Below are 18,912 nucleotides of genomic sequence, written 5' to 3' on the forward strand. Positions count from 1 at the left end.
GTACCGATGACAAGGGCTCTATGCAAATGAGCCGCGCGCTATGCAAAAAAAAGGGCGCTATGCAAATGACCGGGCGCCGCGCGCGCTCTGATTGGCCGCTTGCTGCGGCTGCGGAGGGGGGAGGGTGGGGCTCGGCGTGCTCTCGCGAGAGCGGGGCGGGCACGGGCCGGAAGCGGAAGCGGCGGCGGCCGGTGCGGCGGCGGCCCCGAGGATGCTGCGGCTGCGCTGCAAGGCCCGGAGCGGCTCGCACGCGCTGCCGGGGCTGTCGCCGCACTCCCGCCTCCGCGACATGCAGGCCGCGCTCGCCGCGCTCACCGGAGTGCCCGCGCCCGCGCAGCGCCTCCTGCTCGGCTTCCCGCCGCGCAGCCTCGACCTCAGCGACGGCGAGCGGCGGCTGGGCGAGCTCGGCATCCACTCGGGTGAGGGCCCCGCGGGGCGGAGGGAGAAGGGAGGCGGGCGGCGCTCTGAGGGCTCTGCCGCCCCGCCGGCTGTAATTACGTTAATTAAAGAGGCCGTGGCACACACGCCCCTCATCAACCGGCGGTCGGGCCGGTTCCTGCTGCCGGGGGAGGCGTCAGCGCCCGGCTCGGCAGCGCTTCCTGCTCGCCGCCGGTGCTTTGGCTGCGTCCCGGGGGTCCGGAGGGAGAAGCGGCGGGGCTGGAGGGGACGGGGTCCGGGCCAGGCCAGGTGAGTCCCGCGGGGACCGTTGTGGTGCCGGCGGCTGTTGGGCGACGCTGTTTCCCGGCGGGATACCGAGCTGGGGGAAACGGGCGAGGTGTGCGAGGTCGGGCTGGACAGGGCTTGGAGCAGCCTGGGCTGGTGGAAAGCGTCCCTGCTCCTGCCAGGGGTGGGACTGGGTGATGTTTAATATCCCAAAACATTCTGTGATTCCCTTCTGTGACTCAGTAATGCCAGCACGGCCGTGTTGTTGTGTCGGAGGAGCAGCACCAGCTTTAAGTCCCCCCCTTTATGTCCCTCCTCCTGTGTGGCAGGTGACACTCTGATCGTGGAAGAGGACACATCCAAACCCGAGCCCGGCTCGCCGGTGGTGGCCAAAAAAGCCATGTCCCAGCCCGTGAGGGAAGCCGTGCCCGTGCTGGTCAGGAGGGTGGTGCCAGCAGACAATTCCTGCCTGTTCACCAGCGTGTTCTACGTGGTGGAGGGCGGCGTGTACGACCCCGGCTGCGCGCCGGAGATGCGCAACCTCATCGCGCAGATCGTGGCCAGCGACCCCGAGTCGTACTGCGAGGCCGTGCTGGGCAAAACCAACCGGGAGTACTGTGACTGGATCCGCAGGGAGGAGACCTGGGGAGGAGCCATCGAGGTCTCCATCCTCTCCAAGTTCTACCAGTGCGAGATCTGCGTGGTGGACACGCAGACCGTGCGCATCGACCGCTTCGGCGAGGACGCCGGCTACAGCAAGCGCGTGCTGCTCATCTACGACGGCATCCACTACGACCCGCTGGAGCGCCGCCTGCCCTCCTCGGACCTTCCTCCCCAGACCATCTTCCCCAGCAGCGATGACGTGGTGCTGGCCCAGGCTCTGGAGCTGGCGGATGAAGCCCGCAGGAAGAGGCAGTTCACGGATGTGAATCGCTTCGCCCTGCGCTGCATGGTGTGCCAGAAGGGACTGACGGGGCAGCTGGAGGCCAGGGAGCACGCCAGGGAGACCGGACACACCAACTTTGGGGAGGTGTGAGCTCTCTCAGCAGCACGAGGAGGGTGCCATCGACTACCTCAGCGCTCTGGAATCAGATTCTGGAGTCCCAGATAAGCTGTTTGTAATCATAAAATTCCGTTCACAGAGCTTGAAAAGCTTATTAACTAATTAACTAAATTAACTTCATGGTGGTCAACGCGCAGGTTTGGGAGTAGGGGATTGGGAGTAGGGATGGCACTTGGGCTGGTGGTGGACAGTGGCAGCCACACCTTGATTTCATCATCTTCTGTGTGTGTGTGTGTGAGCAGAGAGACGTAGCCAGGCTTGTCCAGCACTGCTGTAAAATCCTCAGCCAGGATTTTACACCAATACTGCTGTAAAATCCACCTCTGAGGTGCTGAGTGTGTGATCTGAGCAAACAGGCACAGCCAGGCTTGTCCAGCACTGCTGTAAAATCCTCAGCCAGGATTTTACACCAACACTGCTGTAAAATTCACCTCTGAGGTGCTGAATGTGTGATCTGAGCAAACAGGCACAGCCAGGCTTACCAACACTGCTGTAGAATCCTCAGCCAGGATTTTACACCAATACTGATGGAAAATCCACCTCTGAGGTGCTGAATGTGTGGTCTGAGCAGACAGACATAGCCAGGCTTACCAACACTGCTGTAAAATCCTCAGCAAGGATTTTACACCAACACTGCTGTAAAATCCACCTCTGAGGTGCTGATTGTACATTTTTCAGGGGAATTCAGTTAATCTGAGGCTTTGGCAAACACACATATCAGCACCACTCACACTGAGAATTGGGCTCTGCACGTATGAGCAGCTCTCAGAGGGGAAACTGCTCGTGTGGTGCATGATTTATAATGGAAATACCAAGTACAATATCAAAAATACAATTTACAATGGAAAAAGGATCTCTGAGCTGCCCTATACCATCAGGAATAGCCTGTGTAGTTTGTGTGCTGGGAACTTTAGGGAAAGCAATGGCCTCTAAGCTTTAAGGTAGCCTTTAAATTAATGAGTAGATGGATAAGTGTTGAATAAAACTTATTAATCCTCCGTAGGTAGTTTTTAGTTGCTTGAAAAATAATTCTGAACCCCCTGGTGTTTACACTGCATCAGAGCATAAGCATGTTGCCTGGAATACTTGGGATTCTTCTTCATAATAGCATTGGGAATTCCTGCAAGAGGGAAGTGACTAGTTAGGGATGTGACTTAATTTGCATCTGTTAAATGACTACATTGAATATTTTACTTGAGTAGAGCCAATTAAGGCCATGGTGTTTTACTAAGCTGTTCCAGTTTCCAAATACTGTGAATGAGCACTTTAAGGTTGAGTTCTCACTCTTTGCTGGTAAAAAGTTTTGCCCTCTGAAGGCCAGAGCCAGAAGGGAGGCTTGAAATTCCATCTGCTTTCTGCCTTAATGTGTTTGATTTGTCACCACTGACTGTGGAGTAGCAAGACTTTCATTGTGATAATGAAATGTCACAGCTGAATATTCAGATGAAAATAAGCTGGGGAAAGTTCCCCACTCCTTGGACTGTTCAGAATCAGGGAAGGTGAAATTTAAGGTTTAATTGGAATTATTTTACCTCACAGTGGGGTTGTGAAGCTTAACAGCAAGTGCTTTTGAGGGCTTTTAAAAGGTGCTGTAAAGGTGCATATTACTGAAGGGGATTTATGTTTTGTTTTTTTTTTTTTAATTTGAAATGCCTGCAACACATCCTTATTTCTTGAATTTTAAAATATCCTTTGCCTGCCATTCTTCTGTTACTGTTTTGAGTGACCTTCCTTGCACTTTTAGACTGGGGAACAAGAAGGAGCATCCTCAGACTGAGGCAGAAATAAACCCCACGTGGGTTTAACCTAAAACCCAGTTTGAAAGGGCTCTGTTCCCTCAGGCACCTGATCAAACTGGTGCAGCCACATCACCTTTTCTGCTAAAATCCCATTTCTGGTTCTCAGCAGAGATCTTGAAGTACAGGAGGGTTTTACAGAAGAAAGAACATAATTACTTAAGTGCTTTGCTGAATTAAGGCATGAATAATTCAACAGCTCTAGGATCACCCAGAGCACTGTGGACTGGGTTTGTTTTTAATTCAGTATTAAAACACACATTAGCACTGGTGGGAGTTCCCTATAGAAAGCCACTTAGCTTCCAGTGTTAAACCCCACTCTGCTTTTAGCCTGTCATTAGGAAAAGAACCCAACATTAAACCCAGCCCTGTAGAAGCTGATGCTTACAAACCTCCAGAAATACCTGACAGTTCAAAGGAACTTGAAGATGACACTGTGTTAGAACTACTGGAGCTGAAATATTGGCTAGGAACGAGACCAAGGGACTGGCAAGCCCCAGGTGTGCTCTGACTGTCCCAGGGGGGCAGGGACACCCTGGGACAAGGAGCTGATCCTCCCCTTTGCCATCTGCCACATGGACACAATACCTACCTCAGAGAGGTGCACCAGGTGTCTTTGAAACACAAGTGGAAGATCCATATTTATTGTCTGCCTTGACTTTGGGGAGCAACCCTTAGATTTTAGCTTTGTGTCCTGGATGGATTTCTCTTAAGTGTGTGAAACTTTTTTTTTTTTTTTTCCTGGTATTTCTCAGTTGCAGTATTTGAAAAATGAGCTTTATTTAATCCAGAGTGTTGAGCTTTGCTAGATCATGTTTGCATTGGGAATCTGCTACCAGAGAATCAATTCCCTTGGAGGGAGAACGTGTCACTATCACTGCTTGGATGTTCTCTTTTGTTGCCTAGAAAAATAAAATCTCTTTGGTTAAAAAAAGATATACCTGTAATTTGTGGTGGTAAAAGTTGATATTGTTACAGGCTGACAAAGAACAAGTCCTTGACTGCAAGAAAAATTTCTCCTTACTCTCCTAAACTTACCTTGACTGCAAGAAAAATTTCTCCTAAACTTTCCCAAACAAAAAGTATCTCCAAGTCACAACTGCATAGATTTAAAGTACAACTCCTTTTTAAAAATTTGTACTAGAGTGTTTTTTAATATGTTTTAACTAGGATTTTCCTGCTCTTAATGACACAGTCAGGGAATTATCCCAAAAATGGCATTCTTCTAGTGGTGGGATGAACTCTGAATATCAGAATGGGATGAGATGAGCTTCAAGATCCTTTCCACACCAAACCACTCTGGGATTCCATGAAATGTGGTAGCTGGGATATCAGGACTCAGCTGTAAAGAGAGTTTTACATCCCTCCAGAATCTTGTATACAAATTATTAAACCAACTTCAGAAATATTTGTGTCCAGTATTACACAGATCTACACCATGGGTGCAACAGACTGAAAGAGGAGTTTGGGGAGAAAATCAGTAATAACTGGAATTTCTGAAGGACAAACCCAATTCTGAAGTTCTGAGCAAACTCCTATGAAAAGAGCACTGAGAGAAGGAACATCCTGTTCCGTGGCACATCTCAAATCAGCACCTTTCCCTGGGCACAGTCACAGGGGGCCATTGTGACAGTTTGGGGACAGTGTCCTGTGCCCATCCTGCTCTCCTGGAGAATATCCCAGCTCTGGGGCAGCTGGAACCTGTCTGCCCCTGCAGTGTTGTGTTTGTTCTCCTCTGGGGAGGGGCTGAATGAGGAGAGCAGAAACTCTGTGCTGCTGCAGGAGGTTCTGAGCAATCAGACTGCCACAGGCTGGGTGCTGAATCATCTGCGTGTGCCTGATTTCACTGCACAACCCACCCATGGGCCAGCCCTGCAGCCTCTCCCTGCCAAGGAAACTCCACAAGAGGAACTAGAAGTTGTCAGCTTGCTGTTTGCAAAATTGCAGCTGCCGTGCAATTAAATGTCTGCCTGCATTTTAAATCAGACTTTGCGTCCAGCTGTAAAACTGCTGTCAGGTTTGTTCCAAATAAAATTCCTTCAGATTGGTGGAATCACTCCTGCTGTTTCAGCTGTCTGAGCACCAACTCCCTCTAAAACAGGAATAAAACAGAGGAGTTAACAAAATCAGGTTGTCCAAGACCACAGTGCCCTTGTTTATTATTCTTGTTTATTATTTTTAATTTAAGGTCTTGAGGAAAATGTTGGGGAACTGTTAAAGCTTGAGAGCTGCATTCTCACTTCTGGTGTTAAAGGTAAGCAAGCAATGGGAACACTTCAGCTCCCTTCTCCAGCTCCTTTCTGTGAAACAGAGATAATAAATAAATACTATATAATAATATTTACATAATAAATATTTATTTAATAAATAAAACCTTTCCTGGCCATAGGAATGTTTGATAAATGCTGTGCAACAGGAGGCATTAACTACATTCTCCAGCTCCTTTTTCTGAAACAGAGAAAATAAATATTATATAAATGACTATATAATAAATAATAATAAATAATTTTAAAAATAAATAAAACCTTTAATAAGGTTTTAATAAAATAATATAAATAATAAATAATAATAATTTAATAAATAAAACCTTCTTTGGCCATAGGAAGGTTTAATGAGTGCTGTGCGACAGGAGGCATTAACTACATTCTCCAGCTCCTTTTTGTGAAACAGAGAAAATAAATATTATAGAAATGATTGTATAATAAATAATTTAAAAAATAAATAAAACATTTAATAAATAATAATAATAATAATTTAATAAATAAAATCTTCTTTGGCCATAGGAAGGTTTGATGAGTACTGTGCAACAGGAGGCGTTACCTACATTCTCCAGCTCCTTTTTGTGAAACAGAAAATAAATATTATATAAATGATTATATAATAAATAATAATAAATAATTTAAAAAAACCTTTAATAAGGTTTTAATAAATAAATAATATAAATAATAATAATTTAATTAATAAATAAAACCTTTGGCCATAGGAGGGTTTGATGAGTGCTGTGCAGCAGGAGGCATTACCTACATTCTCCAGCTCCTTTTTGTGAAACAGAGAAAATAAATATTATACAAATCATATTTATATAATAAATAAATATTAATTTAATAAATAAATAGAACCTTATTTGGCCATAGGAAGGTTTAATGAGTGCTGTGCAACAAGAGGCATTAACTACATTCTCCAGCTCCTTTTTGTGAAACAGAGAAAATAAATATTATATAAATGATTATATAATAAATAATAATAAATAATTTTAAAAATGAATAAAACCTTTAATAAGGTTATAGTAAATAAATAATATGAATGAATAAATAAATAATAAAGAATTTAATAAATAAATACAACCTTCTTTCACCATAGGAAGGTTTAATAAGTGCTGTGCAACAGGAGGCACTAACTACATTCTCCAGCTCCTTTTTGTGAAACAGAAAATAAATATATAAATAATGATTATATATTAAATAGAAATTTATTTAATAAATAAATAGAACCTTCCTTGGCCATCGGAAGGTTTGATGAGTGCAGTGCAACAGGAGCCATTAACTGTGTGCAATTTTCCATACCTGATTTGTCAGCACACGGGCTGTGCCTGCAGTTTGGCTGCAGGAAAGTGCCCAGGAGTCCCACAGAGTCACCAAAACCTCCTTACCCTGACAGGAATCTTATCAGTGACGCCTGTGGATGCTTTTCCTGCAGGGCCAGCCCTGAGTCACTCGTGCCCTGGTGTTTAGGAACAGGGTGAGGCTCAGCAGGGCTGTGAAGCTGCCAAAGTCCTTCCAGGGCACTTCAGGGAAGTTTTCTCTGCATCATTTGACTCCTGGCATATCCTTCATGCCACCTGTGTGAAATCACACCTTATTTTGGGTTGCAGCTATTTATGTTTGTTGAAGGGAGAGGAATGTGGAAAAAGAACAGGTTCTTTCTGGGTTCCTGATTCAGACGAGCTCCAGATTTCCCCTAATGGATGCTGACACTTTCCTGCCAGCTCTGCCTGTTGGGCTGCCCAGACTGGAGCCCTGCTGCTGCTCATTCACACCCTGGCACTGCAAGAACAAAATCACCCCAAAATCACCCATCACTTTCCTCCCTTCTCAGAGCAGCCTCAGCACTGGGCACAACTCGACAAAACCCACTCAGCTCTAAAGCTTCCACTTCAAATTAAAATGAATTCATTGAAATTTTGGGTTGCAGCTATTTATAATTTATATTTATATTTATATTTATATTTATATTTATATTTATATTTATATTTATATTTATATTTATATTTATATTTATATTTATATTTATAGCAGGGAAAGGTATGTGGAAAAAGAACAGGTTCTTTTTTGGGTTCCTGATTCAGAGGAGCTCCAGATTTCCCCTAATGGATGCTGACACTTTCCTGCCAGCTCTGCCTGTTGGGCTGCCCAGACTGGAGCCCTGTGGGTGTCAGACACCCCTGCCAGTGCTGCTGCTCATTCACACCCTGCTGGCACTGCAAAACAAAATCACCCCAAAATCACCCATCACTTTCCTCCCTTCTCAGAGCAGCCTCAGCACTGGGCACAACGCAACAAATCCCACACAGCTCTAAAGCTTCCACTTAAAATTAATTCATTAAAAGCTGGGGAATGCTGTGCTTGGGACAGCAAACAGCTCAGGCAGCTGCTGGGGTGCATCAACCAAACCCACTTCATTATTTAATTAATTAATACCATGTTTAAGCTCACAGCTCCTGAAGCCCTGGTGTGACCGTGCTCACAGGGGTTCTGGGATGAGGGAAGAGATGAGGATCTGACTCCATGTTTCAGAAGGTTTGATTTATTATTTTATGATATATATTACATTAAAACTATACTAAAAGAATAGAAGAAAGGATTTCATCAGAAGGTTAGCTAAGAATAGAAAAAGAAGAAATGATAACAAAGGTTTGTGGCTAGGGCTCTCTGTCTGACCCAGCTGACTGTGATTGGCCATTAATCAGAAACAACCACATGAGACCAATCCCAGATGCACCTGTTGCATTCCACAGCAGCAGATAATCATTGTTTACATTTTGTTCCTGAGGCCTCTCAGCTCCTCAGGAGGAAAAATCCTAAGGAGAGGATTTTCCATGAAAGATGTCTGTGACACCCTGAGGGCACCAATCCTGCCCTCAGTCCCTGGTTGTCACGATGCCCCAGCAGCTCTGGCTGCATCCCCATCCCTCACCAGGCCAGCAGGAAGGGCTGGGGCTCTCACCTTTGTGGATTTGCTCTCCAGCACATGTTCCCTTCTGGAGCAGCACTTGGCTGGGCTCAGCATTGCCAGTGGGAGCCTCTGCCTCATCTGCTCTCCCTCCGTCTTCCCCTGGCTTTAATTAGCTGATGTTTCCACTTCCCTGTTCTGTGGAGCAGGGAACATGTGTGCTAACAAATCCTTTTGCTAAAAATACCAATTAAAAAAAAAAAAAAAAACAAACAAAAAAAACCCAAAAAAATCATTGGAGCGTGGAAATGTGAATGAATCCAGCAGCTGTGTCAGCCCTGGAAATTTCCTGCAGGGTGTTTGTGGATTTGCAGTGAGCAGCACCTTGTCAAGCAGGTACAAGTCCATGCTGTGTGTGGGGGATGGCCAAAGCATTGTTAATCAGCAGGAAAAGCTCCAATTTTAACAACCAGAGCCCAAAGTCAGGGCAAGAAGGAGGCTCGGCTGCTCCTGGGGGTCAGTGTCACCCTGCACAGGGTGGGGACATCTGGGCCCCTCTTTGGAGGTGGCACCAGGGGCTCAGGGCAGGAGATGCTGCTGGAGAAATGCCCCAGCAGAGGTTCTGAGAGGGTGTCAGTGTGAGGACAAGCCTGATGAGCATCTTGGGGGGCTTCAGCTTTCACCAGCAGAGGTTCTGAGAAGGTGAAGATGAGCCTGATGGGCATCTTGGGGGGCTTCAGAGGTTCTGAGAGGGTGTCAGTGTGAGGATGAGCCTGGTGGGCATCCGGGGGGGCTTCACCTTTCACCAGAGCTGCAGGAGCCGCCTGTGGAAGGAGTCCCCAGCACGGGGCAGGAGCTTGCAGAGGGTTTTTTTGGTGCCCACAGGGCACGGTGCCAACTGGGGCAAAAGCAGCTGCGGGTCGGGACAGGCACAGGAGCCGGGGAGCTGCGCAGACCCGGGCACGTAAATCAATCCGTGCCGAACCTTCCCTCCCCAAAACACCTTCTGCCTGCCTTTACAACCTCCTTCCTTCGCAAGCAAAGCAAAACTTTCGGCCTCTGGGAAGCTGCGGCGCAGTGCAAGCAGCGACCTGTCGGCAGAGCTGAGCTGCGGAGAGCAGAACCGGCAATTACCGAGGGCAAGGCCGGGCTCGGGGCTCCGCTGTCAGCCAGCAGCTATGCTGCAGAACAGGCTGTCGGATTAAGGATCTCCTATCGGCCGAGCCGTGCCCGGGACAGCAGGGGACAGCAGCGAAGGGAAGGAGCTGGGTGGCACCGGCAGAGCCGGCCCAGCTCACGCCCAGCGCTCCGGGTTTGGGGGTTCAGCAGCGCTGGGGCAGCAGGAAAAGCGCCTGGCAGGGCTGCAGGATGAGCTGCACCCGGGCTGGGCGCAGGTGAGGGGCCAGGGATCGCCTGGCAGGACGGACCTGCCCAGCACTCCGCCTTATCTGCGGCGGAGCGCGGTTAATGTGTAACCCGGCCGTGTTTGGTTAGCCCAGAAAAGTAAAGAAGTCCTGGGATAGGCACGGCCGGGACGAGGAATTTGCCAGCGCGGAACGACGGACAGCCCGGTAAAACTGCAAAATGGATTAATTATCGTTTCTGCTCCTGCTTGTGCTTTGCTTCCTGTGCTTTTCCTGCTGGATGGGCTGGGGGGCTCTGGGTACTTCGCTTTGCAAGGGTGAAATGTGGTGGGGGATTCAACAGCAAAGCTGGACCAGGTGGGATGAAGGTGGGAGGAAAGCTGGGGAAAGCTGTGCTGGGGACAGCAAACAGCTCAGGCAGCTGCTGGGCTGCTTCATTTACCTGTTGAGATAGGAGGAAATTCAGATCTGCCCTTGACCCCTTTGCCCCTGGGCTGGGATCCATTCCCGGGGCTGGGATCCATCCCCTGGGCTGCTCAGAGCTGGAACTGAGCTGGGATCCATTCCCTGGGCTGGGATCCATCCCCTGGGCTGCTCAGAGCTGAAAATGAGCTGGGATCCATTCCCTGGGCTGGGATCCATTCCCTGGGCTGGGATCCATCCCCTGAGCTAGGATCCATCCCCTGGGCTGGGATCCATCCCCTGGGATACCCAGAACTGGGATCCATCCCCCTGTGCTGCCCAGAGTTGGGACAGTGCCTGCAAAGCAGGGTTTGCTTTGGGTTGTGTTTGGGGCTGCCAGCACAAAGCCTTTCCCAGGCAGGAGGGGTCTGGTTGTTGTACCCCAGACAGCAAAACCGAGGTGTTCTAAGCTGGGATGAAGAGCGTGGAGTGGTGCTGGCTGAAAGAAAGTAGCCTCTTCTCTAAAGCAATTAGCATTAATTGCTACCCGGCACCTCTTTGATGGCTCTTAAAGGACAGTTATGGCAACGGCCACACGAGCTGAGGGACCTGGCCTTTGGATTTTGATAAAAAATAGCCTCTTCTAAAGATGTTTTTAGTTGGGGAAGAGAGCTACACCACTGAAACCCAGCTATAAAGCAGTTTTTTGAGTCCTGTGTCTTCTAAATCAAACGCTCAGTCACGTTTTTAGTTTGTGGCTGTTACTGTTGTGGCAAAGAAGGAACTAAAATCCTTCTGAATCATTAAAACTGAGGGTTTCAACACTGATTTTTTTCCCCTTTCCCGAGCTGGATGAGTGTGCTGGAGCTGTAATCACATCAGAGGGAGGAAAAGGAACTTCTTGTTTCGGTGCAGATCCTCTGCAGTGCCCGGAGAGCTCGGGCTGGACTTTGCCTCCCATGAGCTGGGGCTCCGTGGGTGCCAAAGCCTTGGCAGCTGCTTGAGGTCCCTGAAATGCTGGTTTTGAATGAGAGAAAATGATTTCTTTAGTGGTGAGGGGGATCCTCCCGGAGAAAATGCCTCCCTGCTGGCCCCAAGCAGCTGCACGCTCGAGCTCCAGCAAGGCTTTCACTTCCCCAGGAGGGTTTTGCTGTCTGAAATTTGGGAGGGAGGCAGCCAGGAGCAGCACAACAACCATGGCCAAGCCTCCTGCTACTGATGAGGCGATGTAAATCTAGAATAGTTTTGATATAAATCTAAATTTCACCTTGTGGATGCTCCAGTGCACAGCAAAACCCTGCAGAGGCCTGAAGCCCCCCAAGCTCAGCTCTGCTTGCTCACAGCTCAAACCCCCGGCTGTGAAGAGATCTGAATTCAAAGAATCCAGGGAATTGCTGTTCCAAAGCCACCACTTACCCCAACGTCACTTAAGCAGTAAATAATGCAAAGCTGAGCCTGAAATATTAAACTCCTCCTGCGTGGAAGGATTAGACCTGTCAGGGCGTGGGTGTCGAAATCTGATTTTTGCGGCGTATTCCAATTACAAAGGAATTCTTTCAGGGTCTAACACTCTGAACAAGCAGCCAGTTCTGCTCACTTTATCTCTGGATCTAATTCCCTGATCCTGCTAGAAGGAAGAAAAAAAAAAAAAAGCAGCAGTGTGTTCCTGCCTGCAGGTTACAGCACAAAGGGCTCCTGTGTCTGCCGAGCAGCAAATCCTCTCGCGTGGGTCCGTGTGTCGTGCAGGGGCTGTTGGTGTTTATTTTCCTGCTCCTTTTCACCCCCACAGCCCAGTTCCCTCCCCAAGAACAGGGTGGTGCAGGTGGAGGAGACTCATTGGTAATGCCAGGAAATTTTGGAAGCTCAGTGTTTTGCACCCGTCAGTGATGGCACCGTCGGTGGTGCCATTGGTGGCGTCAGGAAATTTTGGAAGCTTTGCATCCCTCTGTAATGGCACCTTCTGTGGGTGCTCAGCAGAGCTCTGGGCAGGGATAATTGTCCCCTCTGCCCCCTGGCTGGGGGGAAACCCAAATCCCTCCCCAAGAACAGGGTGGTGCACGTGGAGGAGACTCCAGGAAATTTTGGAAGCTCGGTGCTTGGCACCCATCAGTAATGGCAATGGGACCTTCTGTGGGTGCTCAGCAGAGCTGAGGGCAGGGATAACTGTGCCCTCTGTGCCCTCTGCCCCCTGGGAAACCCAAATCCAGGCTGTTTGTCACCCTGCTGCTGCCACCCTGGGGTCCCACTGGTGATGGGAGGTCACTGCTGTGAGCACAGGGGACATTGGGGTGCTGCTTGAACCCCCCCGTGGCCTGCCCTGTTCCCCAGCCCCGTGCCCAAACACACCCAGGCGTGCCCCAAAGGCCCAGGGCCACCTCCCTGGGGCCACCTCGCTGGGGACACCTCCCCAGGGCCCCCGAGGAAGGGTGGCAGAGGCAGCTCCTGGCCAGGAGGAAGCTCCTGACAGAGCAAGGATGTGAGTAAGCAGCAGCATTTTTGGGCCAGCGCGTTCACAAGTTCAAGCTGCAGGGCTGGCACAGGGTGTGGCAGAGGAAAGAGATCCCATGGGGCTGTGCTGGGATTTCTGAGCCGGGCTTGCAGCTTTTCTCGTGCCTTATCCACCCCTGTGAGGTGAGCAGAGAGCCGCCAACACGAGCTGGCTGTGCGGAGATTTCCCCATTCCCAATTGTTTTGAGGAAAACTTCAAGGATGATTTTTAAAAGCCCAGCTGTGCCTTCTCCTGGAGACAGCAGCTGAAGGTGGAGCACAATTCCTCCATCCAGCAGCTGGAGATGGAGCACAATTCTCCATCCAGCAGCTGAAGGTGGAGCACAATTCCTCCATCCAGCAGAGCCTGCCTGTCTCCCTCTCAGCATGCTTGAGTCACCCCTGGGGGAACCTCACAACTGAATTTTTCTCCTTTTTCCTGCTCCAGCCAGGACATTCCTGCCGTGCCAGCCTCCAGGGCAGCCCAGGCTATGCCCAGGAAGGAGCTGGGGATGGCTGGCTGCAACTCTGGCAGCTGTGACAGCATGGTCAGCACCACCTCCAACCACTCCCAGCGGGTGAGTAACCCCGGGGTGCCCAGCCCAGCTCAACCCTCTGGGCTGGAGAAGGATTTTGGGCAGATCTCAGCCCAAATCTGCTCTCTGTCAGTGCTTTGGGGGCAGCTGGAGGCCCTGAGCAGCAGCAGGACCAGGTGGATTGCTGAATTCCTGCCCCAGAGCACTCCCAGCCTTTCCATCCTGTGTGGGGAGCCCTCGGTGCTGCAGGGGCTGCTCTGGGGCAGGAATTCCCTGGAGAGGGGAGACCTGGACGGGAGATCCTGTCCCTGGAGAAGAGAGCCCTGGAGAAGGGATTCTGTCCCTGGAGAGGGGATCTGTGCAGAGGAAAGCCCTGGAGAGGAGAGCCCTGGAGAGGGACTCATGCCCCTGGAGAGGGGATGCTGTCTCTGGAGAGGGAATCCTGTTCCTGGAGAGGGGATCCCATTCCTGGAGAGATGATCCTGTCCTGGAGAGGAGATCCTGTCCCTGGAGAGGGGAGACCTGGAGAGGGGATCCTGTCCCTGGAGTGGGATTCCTGTCCTTGGAGAGGGGATCCCTGGAGCAGGGGTCCTTGGAGAGGGAATCCTGTCCCTGGAGAGGTGAAGCCTGGAGAGGGGATCCTGTCATTGGAGAGGGGATCCTCGGAGAGGAGATCCTGTTTCTGGAGAGGGGAGACCTAGAAAGGAGATCCTCTCCCTGGAAAGGGGATCCTCTCTCTGGAGCTAGGATCTGTGGAGAAGGGATCCTGTCCCTGGAGAGGCTCCTGTGCTGCCAGGGGTGCAGGGATCACAGCAGCTGTGTAACTGGGTCACGCTGGCTCCGAGCAGTGACAAACACCTGCAGCAGACAGCGAGCTGAGCTCCTCCTGCCTGGCACCAGATGAATTCCCAGTTAAGGCAGGGATGAGTTGGGACCATGGGTGCAGATGTGTAATTTTTCACTATCTGTGCATTAAAGGTTGTTTGTCTCCCAACACTGATCCCAAGATTGATGGGCTAATTACATCCTGCCTGGCTTGGAGCATAATTGATATGTGTGAGAGCAGCTCAGTGCTGGCAGCTTTTCCATTTGATGTATTGCAAACCAGAACCAAACCCTCTGAGTTTAATGGGGATGGAAGAACTGGTTGTGATACTGCCTGGTAAAAGATTTGGATAAGGTGTCTCTGCAAAACAACTCCACCTGGGATAATAATTCCTGCCCTGTGCTTGTTGATCTGATGCACATTCCATCCTGTCCCAAGCCTCATTTTGTTCATGACAGGTTGCAGGAATCACCTTGATATCTGATACTGCAATAACAACTCCTGGTGCTCAAAATACAAATAAAACTAAACAATTCTGGCTCAGGAATGAATGGGAGAACAAGGAGAGTTCATCACCTGCACAGAACCCTTCAGTGTTGGTGGTGTTTTCTAAGGTTCAGCATTGCTGAGCACTACAGGTGTCTGTACCTGCAGATTTGTTACCCATCTGCTCACATTTCAATTTAAAAAACTGAAAGTTAGGGACCAAGTTCCCAAGTTCAGAATAATCCACCTTCTGACCCACAGAGGAGGGTAATATAAAAAAGATTTTTAGTATATATATATATATATATATATTTCTTATTTTTAGAGGAGGTTGGCAAGTTTTCTGGAGCTGTAAATACTCATCATTGAACAGCCACTGGCCAAGCAGCTGTCACAGGCTCTCTAAACTACCTGGACATTAAATATTAAAATATATAAAATATTAAAATAATATATAATATATTAAAATATATACAGTATTAATATATATAAAAGTTATAGATATAAAGTTATATATGTGTGTAGTATAACATAAACCTCTCATATATATAGTATAAAGTAAACCTCTTTCTTATATATATATTTATATACATATATATCTTATAAATATATATTCATATATACTAATATATATTTATATATACTACATATATATTAATATATATTTATATATGTATATATTATATATATGTAGAATAAAATAAATATATTTATATATATATAATAAATAGATATATATTTATACTTTCTATATATACTGCATATATTTTCATATGTACGTAAATATGTAGTATAAAGTAAACCTCTCTTTCTTATATATATCTTTATATATTTATATACACATATATGATAAATATATACATATATATCTTATAAATATATACATATATAACATATATATTTTATATGTATATATAATAAATATATACATATATATTTGTATTTCTTTATACTATAAATGCACACCACATACATATTTATATACATTTTTATATATATGTAGTATAAAGTAAACATTCTTTCTTATATATATTTATATATATTTATACACACATATATATTATAAATATATGCATGTATATTTATATATTTTATATGTATATATAATAAATATATACTTATATGTTTATATTTCTATATACTATATATACACACTATATATATGTAGTATAAAGTAAACATCTTTTTTTACCTGCTCTGCTTTTTTTTTTTTTTTTTCCCAGAGTGACAACAGCTATGACTATTTATCTGTGGAAGAGAAGGAGTGTTTGATGTTCCTGGAGGAAACCATTGGCTCTCTGGATGCAGAGGGGGACAGTGGGGTGTCCACGGATGACACCGACTACGGGGAGCCCTCCAAGCCCAGGAGAGGCCCTGTGCCCCGGGGTGAGCTGGAAACCCTTCTGCAGATAAGATTTTAGTATAAAATATAAAAATCCATTTATTTCATACAGGCCTTATTCTCATGTACAGATTTGTACAACACACGTCCTGTCTAGACATTAATATTTCACAGAATTTTTTGATGCCACAACTCAATGGCTTTGAAATTCTACAATATATAAATACCTTGCAGGGATCTTGCTTAGTGTCAGTAATCGCAGTAATTAACGGGGCTCTGTCAGGCCCAAAGGATCCAATTTCCCCAGCAGTGATGGATCAGAGTGTGGGGGTACCAGTTCTGGGTTTCTCTGGGTGTGGATTGAAGGCACTTGAGATGATAGTTCATGTTTGGACTCAGATATTCATTATTTTTTATCAGTAGAACAGTCTCACTACTGTGAGTGGGGCAGCTTTTCATTAGAAGGCACAAAATGGCCAACAATCTCTTGGTACAAGGTCTTTTAAGACTAAACTATCCAATTAAGAACTGACACCTAGATTATTTTCCCTTTTAACCCAATAACTGATCCCAAAGAACTCACAAGGCGGATTTTTCCACCCAATTACAAAATGCCACCCAAACCCATGAAGAAGAAGCATAAAGAAGAAACCCAGGATGACACCCTGTGCCCTCCATCTTGCTTCCATCCACAACATACTAAAAATCCCAAAACCTCAATTACCCACCTAAACAATACACCTACACTACTCTGTATAATCTATTTCACACTTTTGTGGATTCCGGTCTATCTTAAAGTCTTTAGGAAAGATTCTTACCAAGTGACACACCTACACTACTCTCCATAATCTATTTCACACTTTTGTGGATTCTAGTTTAATTTGAAGTTTAGGAAACTTTCTCCATGGTTGAGGGTCAAAGTCAGTGCTCCCCTGAGGTCAGGACACCCCAGAACAGACAGAGAAATATTCCCTGTGTGCTCTGGGTTTCCACATCAGAGGAGCTGGGGGATTCCTGGGCGCTTCTGCTGGCCCAGAAAGGGTGAGGGATGTTCTGTGTCCAGAGCATGACTCCAACTCCTTCTCTTCCCAGATTTGGGGAACAAGACTCCCCCTGCAAGCAGAGCCCAGCAGCATGGGGCTGAACAGAGGAGTGGCAAAATCATCCCTGCCCCTTCCAGCTCAGCCCCAGCAGCTGCTCCAGGCCCAAGGAACATCCCTGCAGCAAATGGAGCTTCTGGCAGACAAGGAGGTGTCCCCACGGTGCCAGCAGGAAAACCAGCCCAGGAGGTGCTCAAGGAGGGCAGGCTGGACCTAGGAAGCCACACCAAGTCCGTGATTATCCAACCTCCAGACCCCTTCCAGGATGAGCTGGAGTGGTCACGCAGCCAGCGCTCAGATGCCAAGGGGGAGGCACCCAAGGAGACCAAGACTTGGACTTCATGGGGCCACCTGGAGAAATCCACACTGGAGGAGGCCCCTCAGGACCCCGATGCCAAACGTGGGCCTCCGACCGCCCCCAAACCGCGGAAATTGCCACCAAACATCATCCTGAAAACCAGCAGGAGCAGCCCCGTGCCGGAGCATAACCAGAAGGTAAAAACAGCACCTCCACCCTCAGCCACCTGCCAGGCCAGCCCTGCCAGCGACAGCACTGCTGAGAAGGGCAATCCAGGCCACCTCGACCCCAAGGAGAAGGAGAAAGCCCGAAGGGAGGCCCTGGAGAAGCTGGGACTGTCCCAGGACAGGCGGGAGCCCAGCGCCCACCTCCATCCCCAGCCCAGGGAGGCACCACAGCCTGGCACAGGGATCCGCCAGATCCCCTTCAAATCCAACACGCTGGAGCGCTCTGGGGTGGGGCTGGGCAGCTCCATGGGCGGCCCCAAGGAGCAGAACGGGCGCGGCAGCAGCAGCTCCCTGGGCAAGATGTCCTTCATCGAGCGCCTGGCGCCCAGCTTCCTCCGCAGCCGGCCCCGGCCCGCCTCCCTCGGGGCTGGGAAGGACTTTGGGGGCCCCAAGGAGCAGGAGGAGAAGGACAAGAGCAGCAAGAGGAGGTCCCACCCTCTGCCCAGCTTCCCCAGGCCGCCGCGCTCCGCTGTCAGCGTGAAGATCTCGCCCAAAGGCGCGGCCGACGAGAACCGGCGCGAGGCGCTCAAGAAGTTGGGGCTGCTCAAGGAGTAGCTGGTGGGGCTGGTGGAAAAGGGGGTTTTCACCCCAAATCCAGTGGCCTGCACAGCATCTGCTGCCAGAGGTGCTGGGAGCTTCATAAAGGAAGGCGGCGTGTACAGAATATTTTGTATATAGCAGGTGTACGTGGGATATTTATACAAAGCAGCTCTCAGCGTGGATGGGGTGTGTTCTCCTGCAAGGGCTTTAGTGCTTTTGGGGATCCATCAAAAAAAGGAGGCTGTGGAATTTGGGGTTTGGCTTGTTTTCAAAGGGGTTGCCTGTGGATAAAAGCATCTCTGGGAAGAACTGCTGGACTTTGCTGCTCTTTTCGGACTTTTTTGGGGTTTTTTTTATTAATTTTATCACAGCCTCTGAGAGCTAAGCACTCACCTGCCATGTGAAAGTGCCTTGCAAAACCATCACTGCCTGCTGGGTGGGCTGGAGGGCTGCCCAGACTGCAAAGTGCCTTGCAAAACCATCCCTGCCTCCCTGGCACACTCTGCTCTCCCACCCAGCCCTGACCACCTGCATCCAGCCCCTGGAAGAGGCTTGAACTGCAGGAAAACACTGCTGAGGAGGCCAGAAGCTGTGTTGGTGTCAGATCCAGAAG

At 48.5% G+C, this 18,912-nt stretch overlaps 2 protein-coding genes across 2 annotated transcripts; both read left to right on the forward strand.

Moving 5' to 3' along the window:
* The first annotated feature begins 211 nt into the window (after nucleotides 1-211).
* YOD1 (YOD1 deubiquitinase) lies at nucleotides 212-3,846 on the forward strand. The gene is made up of 2 exons (XM_058039585.1): nucleotides 212-419; nucleotides 993-3,846. The coding sequence occupies exons 1-2, from the start codon at nucleotides 212-214 to the stop codon at nucleotides 1,697-1,699; spliced, it is 915 nt and encodes a 304-aa protein (XP_057895568.1). The 3' UTR covers nucleotides 1,700-3,846.
* A 9,589-nt stretch (nucleotides 3,847-13,435) lies between these two features.
* Nucleotides 13,436-18,314, forward strand: C23H1orf116 (chromosome 23 C1orf116 homolog). Its single transcript, XM_058039908.1, has 3 exons — nucleotides 13,436-13,522; nucleotides 16,016-16,178; nucleotides 17,227-18,314. Exons 1-3 carry the CDS (start codon nucleotides 13,436-13,438, stop codon nucleotides 18,312-18,314), a joined length of 1,338 nt encoding a protein of 445 aa, XP_057895891.1.
* The last annotated feature ends 598 nt before the right edge of the window (nucleotides 18,315-18,912 follow it).

This window comes from Melospiza georgiana, chromosome 23 (genome assembly GCF_028018845.1).
Source record: "Melospiza georgiana isolate bMelGeo1 chromosome 23, bMelGeo1.pri, whole genome shotgun sequence".
In the NCBI taxonomy this organism is placed as follows: Eukaryota; Metazoa; Chordata; class Aves; order Passeriformes; family Passerellidae; genus Melospiza; species Melospiza georgiana.